This window comes from Strigops habroptila, chromosome 9 (assembly GCF_004027225.2).
Source record: "Strigops habroptila isolate Jane chromosome 9, bStrHab1.2.pri, whole genome shotgun sequence".
Lineage (NCBI taxonomy): Eukaryota > Metazoa > Chordata > Aves > Psittaciformes > Psittacidae > Strigops > Strigops habroptila.
In genome coordinates, this window is record NC_044285.2 from 15,770,120 (window position 1) to 15,785,009 (window position 14,890).

The following is a 14,890-nucleotide window of genomic DNA, read 5'->3' on the forward strand; positions in this document are numbered from 1 at the left end:
GTAATACTCAAATGATTATAAATGCACTGTCAAAAAGATCTCTATCTACAGCAAATTAATAACCAAATATTTCACTTGACAAATTCCATCTATTTTCCCCCTCAATTTCACCCCATAATGGTAGCCCTTTTTTTCCTATACACTTTTCAGTTATATAGCAGGACAAAGTTTGCAAGTGGAAGTAATACATCTCACTAGGTACAACTGTATAGTAAACAATGTAAAGAAGAAGCAAGCTTTCAGTGTGCAAGTGCTTGCAATTGCTACATCTGCACTAATTTCTATCAAGTTGCTATCAAAAATTCTTTAAATCAGAAATTTTCTCCATAATGGCTGTTATGCACTAAATATCTTCCAATCTGTCACCTTTCTAACAGTGAGTGGCAAACTGAATTGAGAGTAGGTTTTCAGAAGGGCAGTTGCAGGGACACTCTTCTTCCTTTACACATCAGCAGTTCAGAGCAGAGCATGCCAAATTTTGAATGGGCTGAGGAAATTGTAGTTTAAGCTTCAGAACCTGTTCAAGTGTAACATAATCCTATTTCCCTACCAGTGTTGTAAAACACATCTATGGACCTGGTTTAATTCTTTCACTAGTCTAAACATCTTAAAGGAATATTCTTCCAGTATTAGCTCAGTTGATTTCTAATAAAGACCATACCTATATAGCCACAACAATTTCCCAGAAGAAAGTCTTTACAGTCCATTTTATAGATGTTAATTTGCAACCACCATGCTTTTTATGCCTCTTACAAGAAACACGTGGAACATTGGTGGCTTGATAAAAACAGTCTACCAAAGAACCTCCTAAAACTTGCAGATAACTTCTCAGATCTCTCAAGGCTAGGAGAAAAATGGAGCAGAGGCCAAACAAAACATCATGACACAATGTGTACATGTCTGCCTGGTTAGTATGCTCAGCTATTTTAATCCTTCAGTGTATCTTGGAAGCCTTTAATCAGAGATGTAGTAAACCATTTGAATTTTACAGTACGTGGTAAGTGTAAATATTACCAGCTTAAACGATTTGGGTTTCCGTTCTTTGTATAAAAACTCTGTCTGAACATCTGTGCCTGTGAAGATTAAATGGCTAAAAAGCCTGGAAATAGAAGACCTTTGTATTCACAAACCGCTGAAGGGAGTTACAATGCCTGGAAAGTTTAACTGCCCCTTCAACCAACTCTGACCACATCTGAAGAAACTTTAACATTATTTAAATAGTCTAGAAAGTAAACATCTCTGAAAAAAGTTCAGAACACTTTTTATGCCAAGAGAGCTTGAGGCTTCCTCCAAGTTTGGCTAATTTTTTTCACACCAAGACCACCTCCATTGTGCTCTGTGAGACTAGTGTTTCAAGGAAGAGGTTTCTTTTCATTCTTTTGTAAGGCCATTAAGCACTTTCAAGTAAACAGATGGGTCACTCCTGACCTCACTTCTACCAGTTCTATATATTCACTACTTATCTACAGTGGGATTGTTTCTGATTTACAGTAACATAAAGATGATAAGCATCAGGCCTTCACTATATCACAAATTAGGCTTCTTTATTTTAATAAACTATTTCCCCAACATTGACTATCACCTGTGACCTAAGTCACTCAGCTTGTACTACCCTAGCACTTTCTGAGGTCAATCATCTTCAGCTGTGACAAAACTGTTGCCACTCTATCATATTCCTACACTTAGAAAATTTCTTTCGGATCCACATATGGTGGAAATATGGATTTTATTTATTCAGTAATTGACATAACACCTCTCGAGATCCCTCAGTGAGTCATCCACCCATCACTCCAGAAGCAGAAAGGACAAGCTGTCATAAAATAGAAAGCAACATTCCCTAACAGAAGAGCTCATCTGTGAATCCAAAAAGCTTCTCATCTTTACCATCACTCTGATCCAAAGCCGTGGATAGAATTAGCATGCTATACTGCTCTGAAGGAAGATGAGAAGCTTATCTGTGACCTTGTAAGCTCACCTGCTCTGGAATCCAACTGGAACAAAGTTCCTTTCATTTTTTTTGAGAGAAACACAGAACAAGCTTTAAGCTCCTCCTTCTCTGAGCTTAAGGAAGTTAGTGGGTTTTAATTAAAAAAATAAAATACAATTCAGAGTTCCCTGATAAATCAGGTTAAAAATAACAAAAGAATTGGCCTTGATTTTTCAAAGAGCATATTTGCGTAAAATAATGTATCCTTACCCTGTCTCCTTTCCCCATATAAAGAAGAATTTTATTTCTTAACCATTTTAATACACATCATCAAGGACAGGGAATTAGTAACAATGCAGAGATAGCAAGAAAATCAGCTGTTGTTCTAAATATTCTGTTGCACTGAAAGTCTAATTTTAAAGGAAAAGTCTTGGTGTGGACTAAATCATCTCTCCTGTTTCCTAAAGATCATTGTAATTAAAATAGCAATATTGTTAATCAGAAAAGCTTTTACTAAAGTTTCAATGAATGCAACTGCATGTATATCTACACAGTTAGTCAAGCAACTGTGCTGAAGGCATGCAGACATACTGACCAGTGGAAAACTGCAAGAGGAATATGGACTGCATTTCAGTTGATAGTGTTTTATGGAACTTGTGTATGAAAATACAATACTAATGGACAGCAGTTATCTTATAAACAAGAAGAACATTACAATAAAAACCAAAAAAAGCATGACACCTGCACTCACTTGTTGCCAGGACCACATACACAGCAGCTGTACACGGATACATTCATGGTGACTAAGCTGCTCTAGTAAAATTCAGTTTAGCACACGCAGCCCAGCAGGACAGAACCATAGTAAATGTGCAGCAGGTCTGTTAGCAAGAGCTGAGCTTCAGCTCAGCAAGTCCTGACAAGTTCTACATTTGAGTCACTGTTAACCTCAGGGCAGAGCTTCACCCTACCTGGACTGCAAGGAAGAACACAGCCTTCTGTTGTTACATGTTTCTACTTCTCAGGATATGTAAAACCAAGGTGGTGACTAGCTGTGGTGGAGATCCCATGGCACTCCTTAGCACTATTAGACTATTAGGCATTAGCCCTGGTGTCCTGGCCAAAAGCCAAGTTTAGATATTAACTACTTTGCCTAACTCCAATTTCCTCCAGCGTTTCAAGGATATAGTAGACTTCATGCTTCACATTTTACTCTGTTACAGTGTGTTCAGATGTATTAGGCAGCTGTTTCCTTTTCAGTTAAAAGAATAGTGACTTTTATAGGGTGTGATAAGGTCAAAGAACAATAGAACTGAAGGAACATTGTCATTAACTGTCATTATTACAATATAAATGAAGGTGTAGGGTCACATTTATGCACCGAGTTTCCTACATGAATCCTAAAAATTATATCATAGTCAGAGTTAGTAACCAAATTCTTATCACTTGAAAGACTACTCTTAAAAGTTAACACCCCCTCTGTGCGCTCTCCCTCTACCTTCTCACTTACACCTCCATGATGACCCTTCAACAAGCATATTCAAATCCAACACGGGTGGGAGGGGGCGTCAACCACACACATCATAAAGCATATAATCACATTCACTTGAATGCAGAGTTCTTTTCATAGTGACCTTGTATATCTAACAGCGAGAGATAATACCCGGTTTATTTCTTCTTTAATTTAAAGCCACCATAAAGAAACAACACTAAGCCCAAACAGGCTCAAAATTCTTCAACAATATTGTAGTGCCCCAGTGAAATGCTTGCAAAAATACATCCTGACAATTCTTCCATGCATTGAAAATTAGTTTGCTAAGATACTGTACCTTCATTGAAGTCAGCACTAATCTACAGCTGAGAAACAAAGATAGGCATAAATTCAAAGCAACTCCATTGCTTCAGTGCTAATAACAGAAGCAAGATGATAAAACAAAGCAATATTTACATCAGAAATTATATTTTGAGAAACTTTACTACTATTTACATTACCAACTTTACCAAACAAAAACCCTCCAAGGCATAACTACAGCTTACTTTCTTAGCACAGCCACATGATTAGTTAAAACTGCATCCAGCTATGACTTCTGAAAAATTGGGAATACATACTTCAGTGGTTGTCTGGGAGAAGGACTGTTATGTTTCATATTTTAACCTTCTGTTCATCATTACTTCTGTATGACACTTACCAGATAAGATTAATTAATATTTATTCAATAAAATAAGCACAGGAAGGGAGAACAGAGAGCTTGACTGCATGATGAGCAGCAGGAGGGCTGTTCATATGGCCAGCACTGATGGACAAGAAAAGTCAATTGATCAAATGTTAAGAAAGATTTCAGTTTAACCAGTTTCAGAAAGCTTCAATGATTTTTAAATGCAAGTGGCAACTATTTGGTCTCATATGACATTTCCTTTTTTTTCTTTTTTTTTTGCTAATATCGGTGAGTATTTTGGCCTTATGGAGAAGTACACTTGATATTTAGAAATTCTGTACTCTTAATGAGGAATAAGTAAGTTAGATCAACCCTCCAAGAAGCTACTGACCAATACCATGACCCCTGTCTTCAGCAAGAAACCACAGAAGTTTTTTGCATAGGAATTTTTATTTCTATCTAATGAATATACTATGTATTTGGATTACTGTCCAAACTTGTGCTATTTACAGAGATAAAATTAACAAACAGAGCAGTACCATAAGCTCAGATGTATGAAGATATAAAGATACTCCCTGTTTTCTGGTTTTGTGCACTTGTGACAGCAGACGGCATTTTTAAAGTAAATAAACACAAAAGCTTCTATATAAAAACCAGCTAGCAGGTATTTCTGAAACTAGAAACTCTGTATTGGTTAATTCTGCCTTTGTTTGACAGACAAGCTTCTGAGACTTTCATTATAAAATCTAAAAGCAGAAAACATTGCCCAGTCAAATGTTTTCAAAAAAAACCCCAAACACACACCAACCCAACAAAACCGAAAACAAAACACAAAAAACATCATCTTACCAGCTAGTGTTCAAAATATGTTTATTTTAATAGCCAAGTGCAAGTTTCCCCAGAGTAACAAAAGATGGGGACAAGTATTGCATTTAGTCTGGGGATGGGGAGTGGGGGCTCCTGAAATTAGAAGAGTAACAGAATGAGCTGCAAATGAGAACAAAGAAAACTTTCCCATCTCCTCTCATCTCCCCAAGTCTTAATTCCATTATCTGCACTTCCCTGCTATGGAAGTAATTTGCCTCAATTCTAGCTAGCAGTCCCCAGACTGTCATACCAGAAATGGATTTGTGTGTGCGCGCCTGAGGAAAGCAACGTGCTGAGCTGCTCTTCCACATTCTGTTGATGAAATTTCTCTTCTAAAAAAAATTAAAAATTAAAAATTGCTGCTTGAGAAGATAAACTCCTTTCTTCATATTAAAGTCCTAAACATATGCCACTAAGTTAGGAGTAGCTAAAATGAACTTTAAGTAGTTTTAATATATTGAAGCTAAATAAAAACTCTTACAAGAAAAGAGATAGGAAACTACAAAGAGATTTTTGTTCAAAAATCTACATTATGTCAGCCTCTCTGAAACTAGCATGACTTTAAACACGGACTCCAAAAAGAAACAGAAGATTAAAATCTAGCAAGATTTTAAAATAAACATAAAATAGTATTTCCTGATAAGTGTTCTCAAGTCCCAATAAACCAACATCTCAGCTGTACTGTGGTTGTCCAGAGGCAGTTACAACTGCATTTCCATCAATTGCTTTGGGGATTGTTCTGGTGTTTATTTGATTTTCCCAAAAGTTTTAGTGTAAGAAAAAGATCTAGACTACTTGGAAATATTTTAATGAATTATTCAGCCAAATACCCAAGTCCAGTTCTCTGATTTTACTTCCCTGTCCACAGCTTTCAGAGCAAAAATAAGTATAATGCAGAGTACACAACAGAATCCAAACACTCTCCCAACACTGCAAGTTCAAGCATCAATTGCCCACATGTGTTTAACTTTAAGCTGCAAAATAAACACAAAATAAAGATTGGGGTATAACCTAATGTTTTGATAGAATTCAGCTCTAGTTACTCAGTTTCCACATACTATACCCTCTGAGAATGTGTATGAAAGTTACCAAACAATTCTTCTGTTATTCACTACATGGGTAAAATGACATATTGTTCATGAAATCCTTCCCTCCTCTCCCTTTTTTCCTGCAAAACTGACCTCCTCTCACACAGGCCCTCTGCCAAACAGCAGAGAGATGCACGCAGAAATACACAGGAGATGCTGTCTGGGGATGCCAGCAAACACTTGTCCAGGTTTCTGCATAAAAAGAACAGGAACAACTTCCAGAGCTACACAGCAGAGAACTCACGCTCATTTAGACACATGTCTGACTTGGCCTTCAGAGCTGCTAACAGTCTCTCTTGTCTGGAGCTGATAGGTGAGTCCAAAGGTTTCCAAAAATTTTAATAAATACAGACTTCCAGTCTAAAATACAGTTTGGCATGAACAGAATCCTCTCCTGTAGAGTAAGAGCCAAGAATGACAGACAGCCTTGCAGCCTGTATGAGGCCATCACTAGGAAACTTCTGCATCTCCTGTTTTCAGTAAAAAGAACAGCTCCAAGGTGGTCACTGTGCCCCTTAGCGCCATGCCTTCAGTCCCTTTAACTAGTACAGAAGACACTCCAGACCCATGGCATTTCTCACTTGACTGAAAACAAAGAATCTGATTTTCTAAAAAATAATACTGGAGCTTCACAGAATAAAGTAATTGTTTCTCTGACTTACTCTATTTTAGTTAGTAGATTTTTTTCCCCCCTAAGGCCATTCGAAAGCTGGATTGCAGCATCTCTCCACTGATGTTACAAAAGAATGTCTAATTAGACAGGGTACCGAGAACAGAGCAGCAGCCTGACCATCTCAATTGCACAACAAAACAGAGGAGATCTAAAATAGTGAAAAATACTGTGTTGTACTCAGGTTTAGAATAGAGCGCTTGGGCAGCTTGAGAAATGCTGCAGGCTGGACTGTGCCAGTTTCAAACTGCATCGTTACTGACCTCATTTAACTTGTCTTACAATTAGGGTGCACAAGGAGTTGAACATAACAGCTGTGTCCTTCAGGAGCTATAACTATCAGATGGCTTCAGGTTTTTAGCCTGTACCTATGGAGCTACTGTCCACAGAATTTTTTACCCTAAAGACTGCAAAGAAGGAAATCCTGCAAACTTGCCTTTTACTCTTTTAAAAAGTACCATTTAAAAAGAAATACACATCTTGCATTATTATTTTAAAATCTATAGTAAAAAGCAGACTTTTTTTATAGGTTGATACCCTTAATTAATTGGTTGTGTTTGAATACCAATTAAGAGATTAGAACAACACTGATATAAAGTCACAGCACATAGAGATCAAGAGCATTCAAAGGGTCTCCCCTCAGGTCTCTGGTAGAAACAGCAATACTTACACATCATTCCTGACAAATGATTGTCCAACACATTCACAGAGACCTCCATCACGGAAATTCTAAACATTATCCAGGCAATATGATCTATTCTTCTTTATATCCTTACCCTAAGTTTTTTCTAACAATAAACCTACGTTTCCCTTGCCCCAGTTTAAATCCATGTCTTCTCATCTACTCCACCGCAGCCAGAAGGAAAAGCCTTCTCCTTAGCACTCGTAAGTATTTGGAGATTTTATCTGCCTTCCCCACCAGTCTTTCATCTTTAGACTGAACAACCTGAATTCGTTCAAATTTCTCTCAGAGGTAAGATTTTAAAACATCTTGAAGAAAATCACTGCTCCTCTGTTGCTCTCCGAACTGTGCACTACTTTCCTGAAAAGCCACGCAAAGACCTCACCTAAGTATTCCAGCCAGAATGCTGAAGCAGGATGGAAGGTACACCATGCCAACATCTGTGATGAGTGAACCATTCACAAGAGCATGAGAGCAGTTTCCAGCTCTGACCTCTAGCAATTTAAATCTAGCAACAGAGGTTTGGGTCCAACTTCTGTTTCAGACATCTCCATCACTATAAGAGAAAGAGCTACCTACAAGCAACTGGAGGCTTGTGCTAATCTGTGCTTGACCACTGCTCTCACTGACATGAATTCTTCCCCTTTGTCTTTCATGATGAAAACCCTCCAAAGCTTGAGTAAGCCGACACTGACCTATTTGTGACTTACAACACCTGATACAACTACTCAGCTGATTAACCATGATGAGCCTCTTTCAACCAAGAATATATTTATATTTTTTAAAAAAGAACCCCCAAGCCCACACACACGCAAAAGCCACATTATTCCCAAAACTTCATTTAGATTGCATTGCTTTATGCCTCTTACTCTAATGTTTTCTATATTTACCTTTAAGTATATAAAATCTGAATATTTTTAATTCTTACCTTTCTGTGTTCAATTGAAGGCTGTGGGATGACAAACTGAAATCCCAGCACTGCTAGTGAACTGAGAAGTCTGAAAAAGCAAATAGGTGATATAATTACCACTAATAAAACCCATATATCTACAACCTATTACAGGGCTTCATACTGCAAGAACTTATTTAGACTCAAGTACCATTACTAACCAAAGCAGACTCACTAAACTGTATGAGATGTTCTTATGACATTCTCTTCGCAGCAGGCAGTACCAGTGACATACATCTATTTGTCTGTGCATCAAGCAGAATCCATTGATAGTATTTCACATATATGTTTAAATTATAATATTCTTGGCAGTTCACATTTTAACACCTCAGCATTTGGTGTCAAACTGACATATGCTTTGCAAGTTTTCTAAAATGCTACGTAAGATTTCATCCAACTGTGGACTAAGCCTGCTTCTAGCTCTGGCTCCTCATTTTATAGATGAACGCTCCACCTCCAGCACACAGGAAACATGCAAAGAATCACCATGATTTTGCAGAAAATAGGTTCTTCCCCAGCTGCCTAACACTTGTAGAAATTGAATAACCTAATGGGCACCAAAGATGGAAAGTAGCAGACACAGCTCACCAGAGACTCAGGATAAGCAGCCAAGCATCACCCCAGTCCCCACATCTTCAATCTGAAAGGAGTCATAATGGGAACCAGGCCCAAACAAACTTTGTTCTGTCAAGCCTCACCACTGTAATGAGTCCTAGGAGCCTGTTACAAGTTAGGTTCAGTTAGCTTAGTCTTTTGTTTGCTGTAACTCGCACTGGAGACTGGTTTGCTCCCTTGTAGCAAGGCCCTTCATCAGAAAACACAGAAAGGTACAAGCGTAGAATCAAGGTATCTTTATTTCTACCAGGAGTTTGAATTTTCAGTCCACAAAGAGTATGCTTCAGACTCTCTGTAAAGGGGAAAGCTGCTAATGATTTGCTGAATTTCAATGCAGAAGTAAAACTGATGGATTTGGACGCAAAATCCATGTGAAAACTAATGGACCAGACAAAATCCAGCTGTGCTTCCTACTCTCAGCTCCTTCCTTCGCTCCCTACACTGTAACCCTGTAAGTATTTCTCATTATTTCAGGTATTTTCAGAGACAGACCTCCTAAACAGAGGGAGTTTTTTTATGCTAATCATTTCATTACCACCAATACCTATATTCTTATACTAAGCAGAATGATTTCCTTGAGATTTCTATGTTTGTTTTTGCTAACATACTGCAGAAGGAACATTAGGTAAGTATTGATTGTGCACGGCCTATCATCACTTCATCACCAGTCTATGCCCCTCTCAAAGCAATAAACCATTCGAAGGCAAGAAAAAGTCATTACTTCCTTACTGCCACATCAATTTAAGAAAACAAAACAAAACAACAATTAAAACACTTTAAAAGACCGTTAAATGAAGTATTATATTTCACAAAGCTATCATTTATGATGAAGAAAAATACAGGTGGCTGAAATCAGACCCAGTGTAGGGCACTATAAAGAAACCACAGTTAAAGAGTCAAAATGTGCAGTTCAGAGCAAGGCCCAATAACACAATGTTGGACAGAAGCCAAAGGCATAAATGAAGAAACTGATTTGCCAATCACATGTGAAATCAAAGGCAGAAACAGAACTCAGACCTCCTAACTGCAAGATGACAGCATCAAGTCTGACATTAGCTGACCTGCATATCCTTTTTTCGAGTGCTCAAGTGATCTCCTAACTATTCTCGATGAAAACATGAGAAGCTTCTGAAGTAGGCAGAGCACAGACTGACAGGCCTAGCCAACATCCTCTCTAAATTATATTTAACTTCCTTTTTAGAATCTTCCTACCCACTCCCTGGTCCCTTACGGCTTCTGTTCCCTATAATCCCTCAGAGTATGTGAAAGAAAGTTCAAACTTTGCATAAAGAAATGAATGCTTTCATCAAACAGGACTTTTTTGATCTGTCTGAAGGACTACACTTTTCCATGCCTAAATTCTTCTGAAATCATGCACAAGGTTGGGAGTTCTGAACTGAGTGAGAACCGTAATCTTCAAAGCAAATTACTTACCAGATTAAAATTTTCAGTTCCAAAATGCAACTTTTAGTATGTGTGTGATTACACCATGCCAAGCTTTTCCTGACTATTCTTTGATGAGGTTGCACTGTAATCTCCCTCTGTATGTACACACTCAAGGACAATGAAGCTAGTTTTTAAATTCGCTTCTGTATCTGCATTTGGATCTCTCAGAAACAATAGTATCAACCTACTATTTCAAACACACAGGAAATTTGCCAGGAATACTGAAGCTATCCTGAGGTAAGCCTCTAGCTTCAAATCAGTGTGTGGCAATTTAATTTTTTTAATGTAATTTCCCTCAGTAGCTTGCTTTGGCTAACTTCTCTGGACTAGGCTTTTTTATTTGTCATGCTTGACTAACGTTAGCCCTCTCAAGCTACAAAAACATGCTTCTCCAATTTCAGTAGGTCTGTTTCAAGTATTCTTACTGTGCAAAAAAGTCAAAAAGAACAAGTGCTCCTCAAAATCAGGCAAAACTTTTCAAGTACACATGGACAGATCAGGTATCAATTGCAGCTGATCGATGGCTGTTTAACTCAGGCCTCTGTGTAAGAACTCTCCTTTCTGGTACAGACCATGCTCTCACAGTTATGGCACTATTTGAGCCAAGCAACTAGCTTAAAACAAAGTCAGGCTTTAAACTGTCAGGCTACCCAAGCTGCAAAGATCAAACATGCTCACTTTCTTTTACTGGTGATACCAATTTCTGTTTAACCAGGGAGGGGCGGGGCACAGAGCAAAGCAAAGCTGCATTGGTGCTATTGTAGCAGTAGCAAGAAAAAGTTTGTTGTTTAACACCTGATTTAGGAACACCTCTCAGAGTTCTTCCTCTGTCACTGCAGTGAGTATTAACTCTCCACAAATGAAGCTGGAGGATACCAAGATAGATTTCTTGCATGGCTGCTGTCCCTTAGAAGTTGTATTTTATGAAGGGCTCTCATGGCCAACTATGGATTGTCCAGATAGGAGTGAAAGAATTTCAGCCAAGCTATTAGTACTCTTGTCTCATATTCCTGACTTCATCTCAAATGGAAATCTGCAAAACAGTCCAAGTCTGGGACAGATTGGGAGGAGCTATTCAGGGAGAAGTCTCAACAGGAAAGATAATAGAGGTAGTGTCAATAATATGTGACAGATCCATTTTGATGTGGAATCTGTCCTGACATATTAACAAGGGTGCCAGAATTGCAATTCAAAGATTGATGGCTGAAATTCATAAGAAAGAAGGTTAGATCAGAGGTGTTACTGACAGTATCTCCACACAAATGAAAGAGCATGCAGCTGCTCCTCCTTGCAGGTCAGCTTTTGTTCATGTACCATCAAAGCTGCCTGTTTTCTCTGAATTTGCTTGCCCAACTACAGAACTGGACAGACCAGCTTAGAAACAGTTGAACGTTTCCTTTGTCAGGAAAACCGCCTGGAAGGTCCTTCCTATGTTTGCCCACTGGCAACTGTTTCAGGAATGCAATATAGATTCCTGAATGAATTGCAGCACAGGTACTAAAACATGTAAATCAGTAATTTAAGCACAGTGACTGCAGTTGCACAGCCTCATAAAGAAAAAAACCCCACAAACCACCAAACTAACAAGTTTCCGATAATATATACCATTACATTGGCACGCACTGACAGATGCTCTAAGCATAAACAAATGCCAAGAACTTTCTTATTTTCACTATCACTAAAGAACGCTATGTCTGGTATGCATGTACTTGATTATTTGGTCTTTAGACAAGATTTTTATTTATCCTTCTATGATACACATAATATTAACCCTTTTAACACCAAAGCAAGAGACAACCAAATTGATATTTACTGCAGCGCATTAAAAGCATATTAAATAGGATTTTACATGTTTTATTGCATTACTTACCTCAAAGAAACTATTAAACTGTCTACCATGATCCTTTAATGCAAGGTCTCTTGAAGTGAAAAATACCTCTTCACTGCAGTACAGCACAATGCCAATCACACACAAGTCCTACAGAAAAGAAAGAGAAAAATATTTAACACTGCTCATTTAGTATTTTCCAGGATGCCTAGGAAGCTGGATACGGACCTGCATTAGTCATCTCTACCTCAATTCTCGGGACTTCACAGCAATTCAAACTGGAAATTGAGTGTATGTTACATGAGTAGACCGGAGACACCCCATATTTTGCAACAGGACTTCAACAGTGACAAAGTGCTCTGCTTAAAGGCTATGGGGTGCAAAACCTTGATCTGATTCCCAAGGATGCAAATCTGATGTTAAACTTACTTGCTTTTTTATCTCACATTCCTGCTATGTCACTTTTATGACAATAAAGCAAACAGCTTTATTTAAAGTCTCATGTTAACAGGCTTCATAGAACTGAAACTGGGTTACCAATTTCTATTGTATAGTATTATTACTAATACACTCTCCATTTTGTGTGCACTGCAAGAATGATTCTTTTGTGAGTGCCCATACAGTCTGCAGAAACAAAACAAAACAAAACAGAGAAAAGCAGTGTTGATCCCTCTCTATTACAGATGGCAAACCCAATCACAATGAAGTTGAATGCCTTGCCCACAGTCATGGAGGAAATCTGGCATTCCAAATCCAAATTCAACTGATCCTCATTTCTAAGTACTATCATTGCATCATGACTACTGCAAACGCACAGAAGCTCTACTAGCCCTTGAGAGGGTTATTACCTACGTATACTCTAATTTGTTTGGAAATACTCTCAAATGTTTAAACATCTGGGGAATTCTTATTTTGATAAACTTGTAATCATATATTGGACACCTAAAATGCTGCAACAGAATTTTCAGGTGGGAAAGAGATCCTTGCAGTAGGGAAATACCTTATAAATCCAGGCAGGCAGGAGGGGAAGGAAGGAAGATAGGCGGAAATAAAACACTGTCAGGACTGCACCTAAATCCATACATTTTAGAACTTGGTCAACTGCCATCTGTATCTTGCGGTTACAAGTGGTTACATGTTGAAATGTAGTAAAGGGAACAGAAACAAGAGAACATTGCTGTTCAGAGATAAAGAGCTCTGCATTTCTGTCAGGCAGCCAGATAATTGAAATCTGTCTAGAAAGGGACAAGACTTACAAGAACTTAGAAATGTGCAACTAGATAAAAGTACAGATCCTGCTGCTAGAAAAAATTTTGTTGTTTGCAGGTAACTGGACAAGCTAAATAGTCTGGGAAATCACAAAATACTTGTAACAACTTTAAAAGAAAATTCCTCTTTTCCTTTTTAAATTGCCCAATTGTTTAGTTTTTTAAATGGAAGGCATTAAAAGTTGAGTACTTGACAAAGTATCATAACAATGTTCTGCATGTAAAAAGGTTTGAGTTAGTCATGAGGAAGAAATTGTGAAGGCTAAGCTAAACTTCAACTTTTCTTTCTGCAGTCCACAGTTGTCAGTAGGTATGAGGCTTTCTCAAACTTACTCACCAGTTACACTGCTTAATGTCATACAATTGTTTTTTTTAGAAGATTGGTAGCACTTCTGAAAACAGATTTTTAGTCTATTTCTCCTGCAACACTTTACACCATTTGAGCTTTTAGCGCATAGTTTCAGAAAAAGCTGCATTCCTTTAAATGTTCAGCAAGTCTACGTACACAGCACCAAGGCATTCAGACAGATCCCCCAGGACACTACTTACTAACAGACAGTTTGAATCGTGAAGAAAACAAATGCCTCACACCTCACTTCCTGCAACCTGACTCTTAATTACCAGACATACTGAGGCAACAAGCTTTCATATCACTTACTGAAAATGGAGGATATGCAAGTGTTGTGGATTGTAACCAACATGGTTTCAAGTTCTTATAATTCTGGGGTTTTTTCCAGATGTACAGTTTTGTGAAGAAGTGGGGTAGCGACCGCCAGTGTTTCTGGAGATTGATCTTAAAAAGAGTGCTTGAAGTCCATGCATATGTTTTCAATTTTTTCAGTTAACCTCTATCTTCATTGTCAATGTCAGTTTGCATTACAAACTTCACTTTCGACCCTATTGCACTGCCTTTTTCAAAACATTTCTTACTGCAGCTCATAGATGCATTTCTTCTGAAATATCATTCGTAGCACACAGTGTAAAAGCTGCTAATGTACCTAAGTGACTTTAGAGTTTTAAAAATTACTTCAATGCTTAGGTGCTTACAGCCTATTGAAACAAATGTCATTTTGGCAGTGGTGTTTTTGATACGAAAATGTCCAAACATGACAATCATTCCAGGGCAAAATTAATACCTGAAACAGCTATCGTTAACACTAGGATTAAATAGCATTAATTTTGGCATGGAAACTTTCAAAAGCCTGATGAGGTGTACTGTGTACTATGTACTAGTAACTGCACTAAGTCTTGCAAATGTAAGAATGAAATTACCTTCCCACAAAGGACTTAAAAGCATTATAGACCCATTTAGCAAAAGATTTTCTAGTAACCCTATTTACAGCAGTATAGATATTAATATCTCAAATGGAACAACCCACACTCCTGTACTTACGCAG

The 14,890-nt window shown here is 38.0% G+C and overlaps 1 protein-coding gene across 1 annotated transcript in view; it reads right to left on the reverse strand.

Moving 5' to 3' along the window:
• The window catches only part of THSD4 (thrombospondin type 1 domain containing 4), a 278,723-nt gene that overhangs the window by 247,940 nt on the left and 15,893 nt on the right, over positions 1 to 14,890 (reverse strand). Inside the window, exons 2-3 of the mRNA XM_030497701.1 lie at positions 12,268 to 12,375; positions 8,316 to 8,385 (exon numbers count right to left, since the gene is read on the reverse strand). Coding sequence (XP_030353561.1) covers positions 8,316 to 8,385; positions 12,268 to 12,296 — 99 coding nt within the window. The 5' untranslated portion in view covers positions 12,297 to 12,375. The remainder of the gene's footprint in view (positions 1 to 8,315; positions 8,386 to 12,267; positions 12,376 to 14,890) is intronic.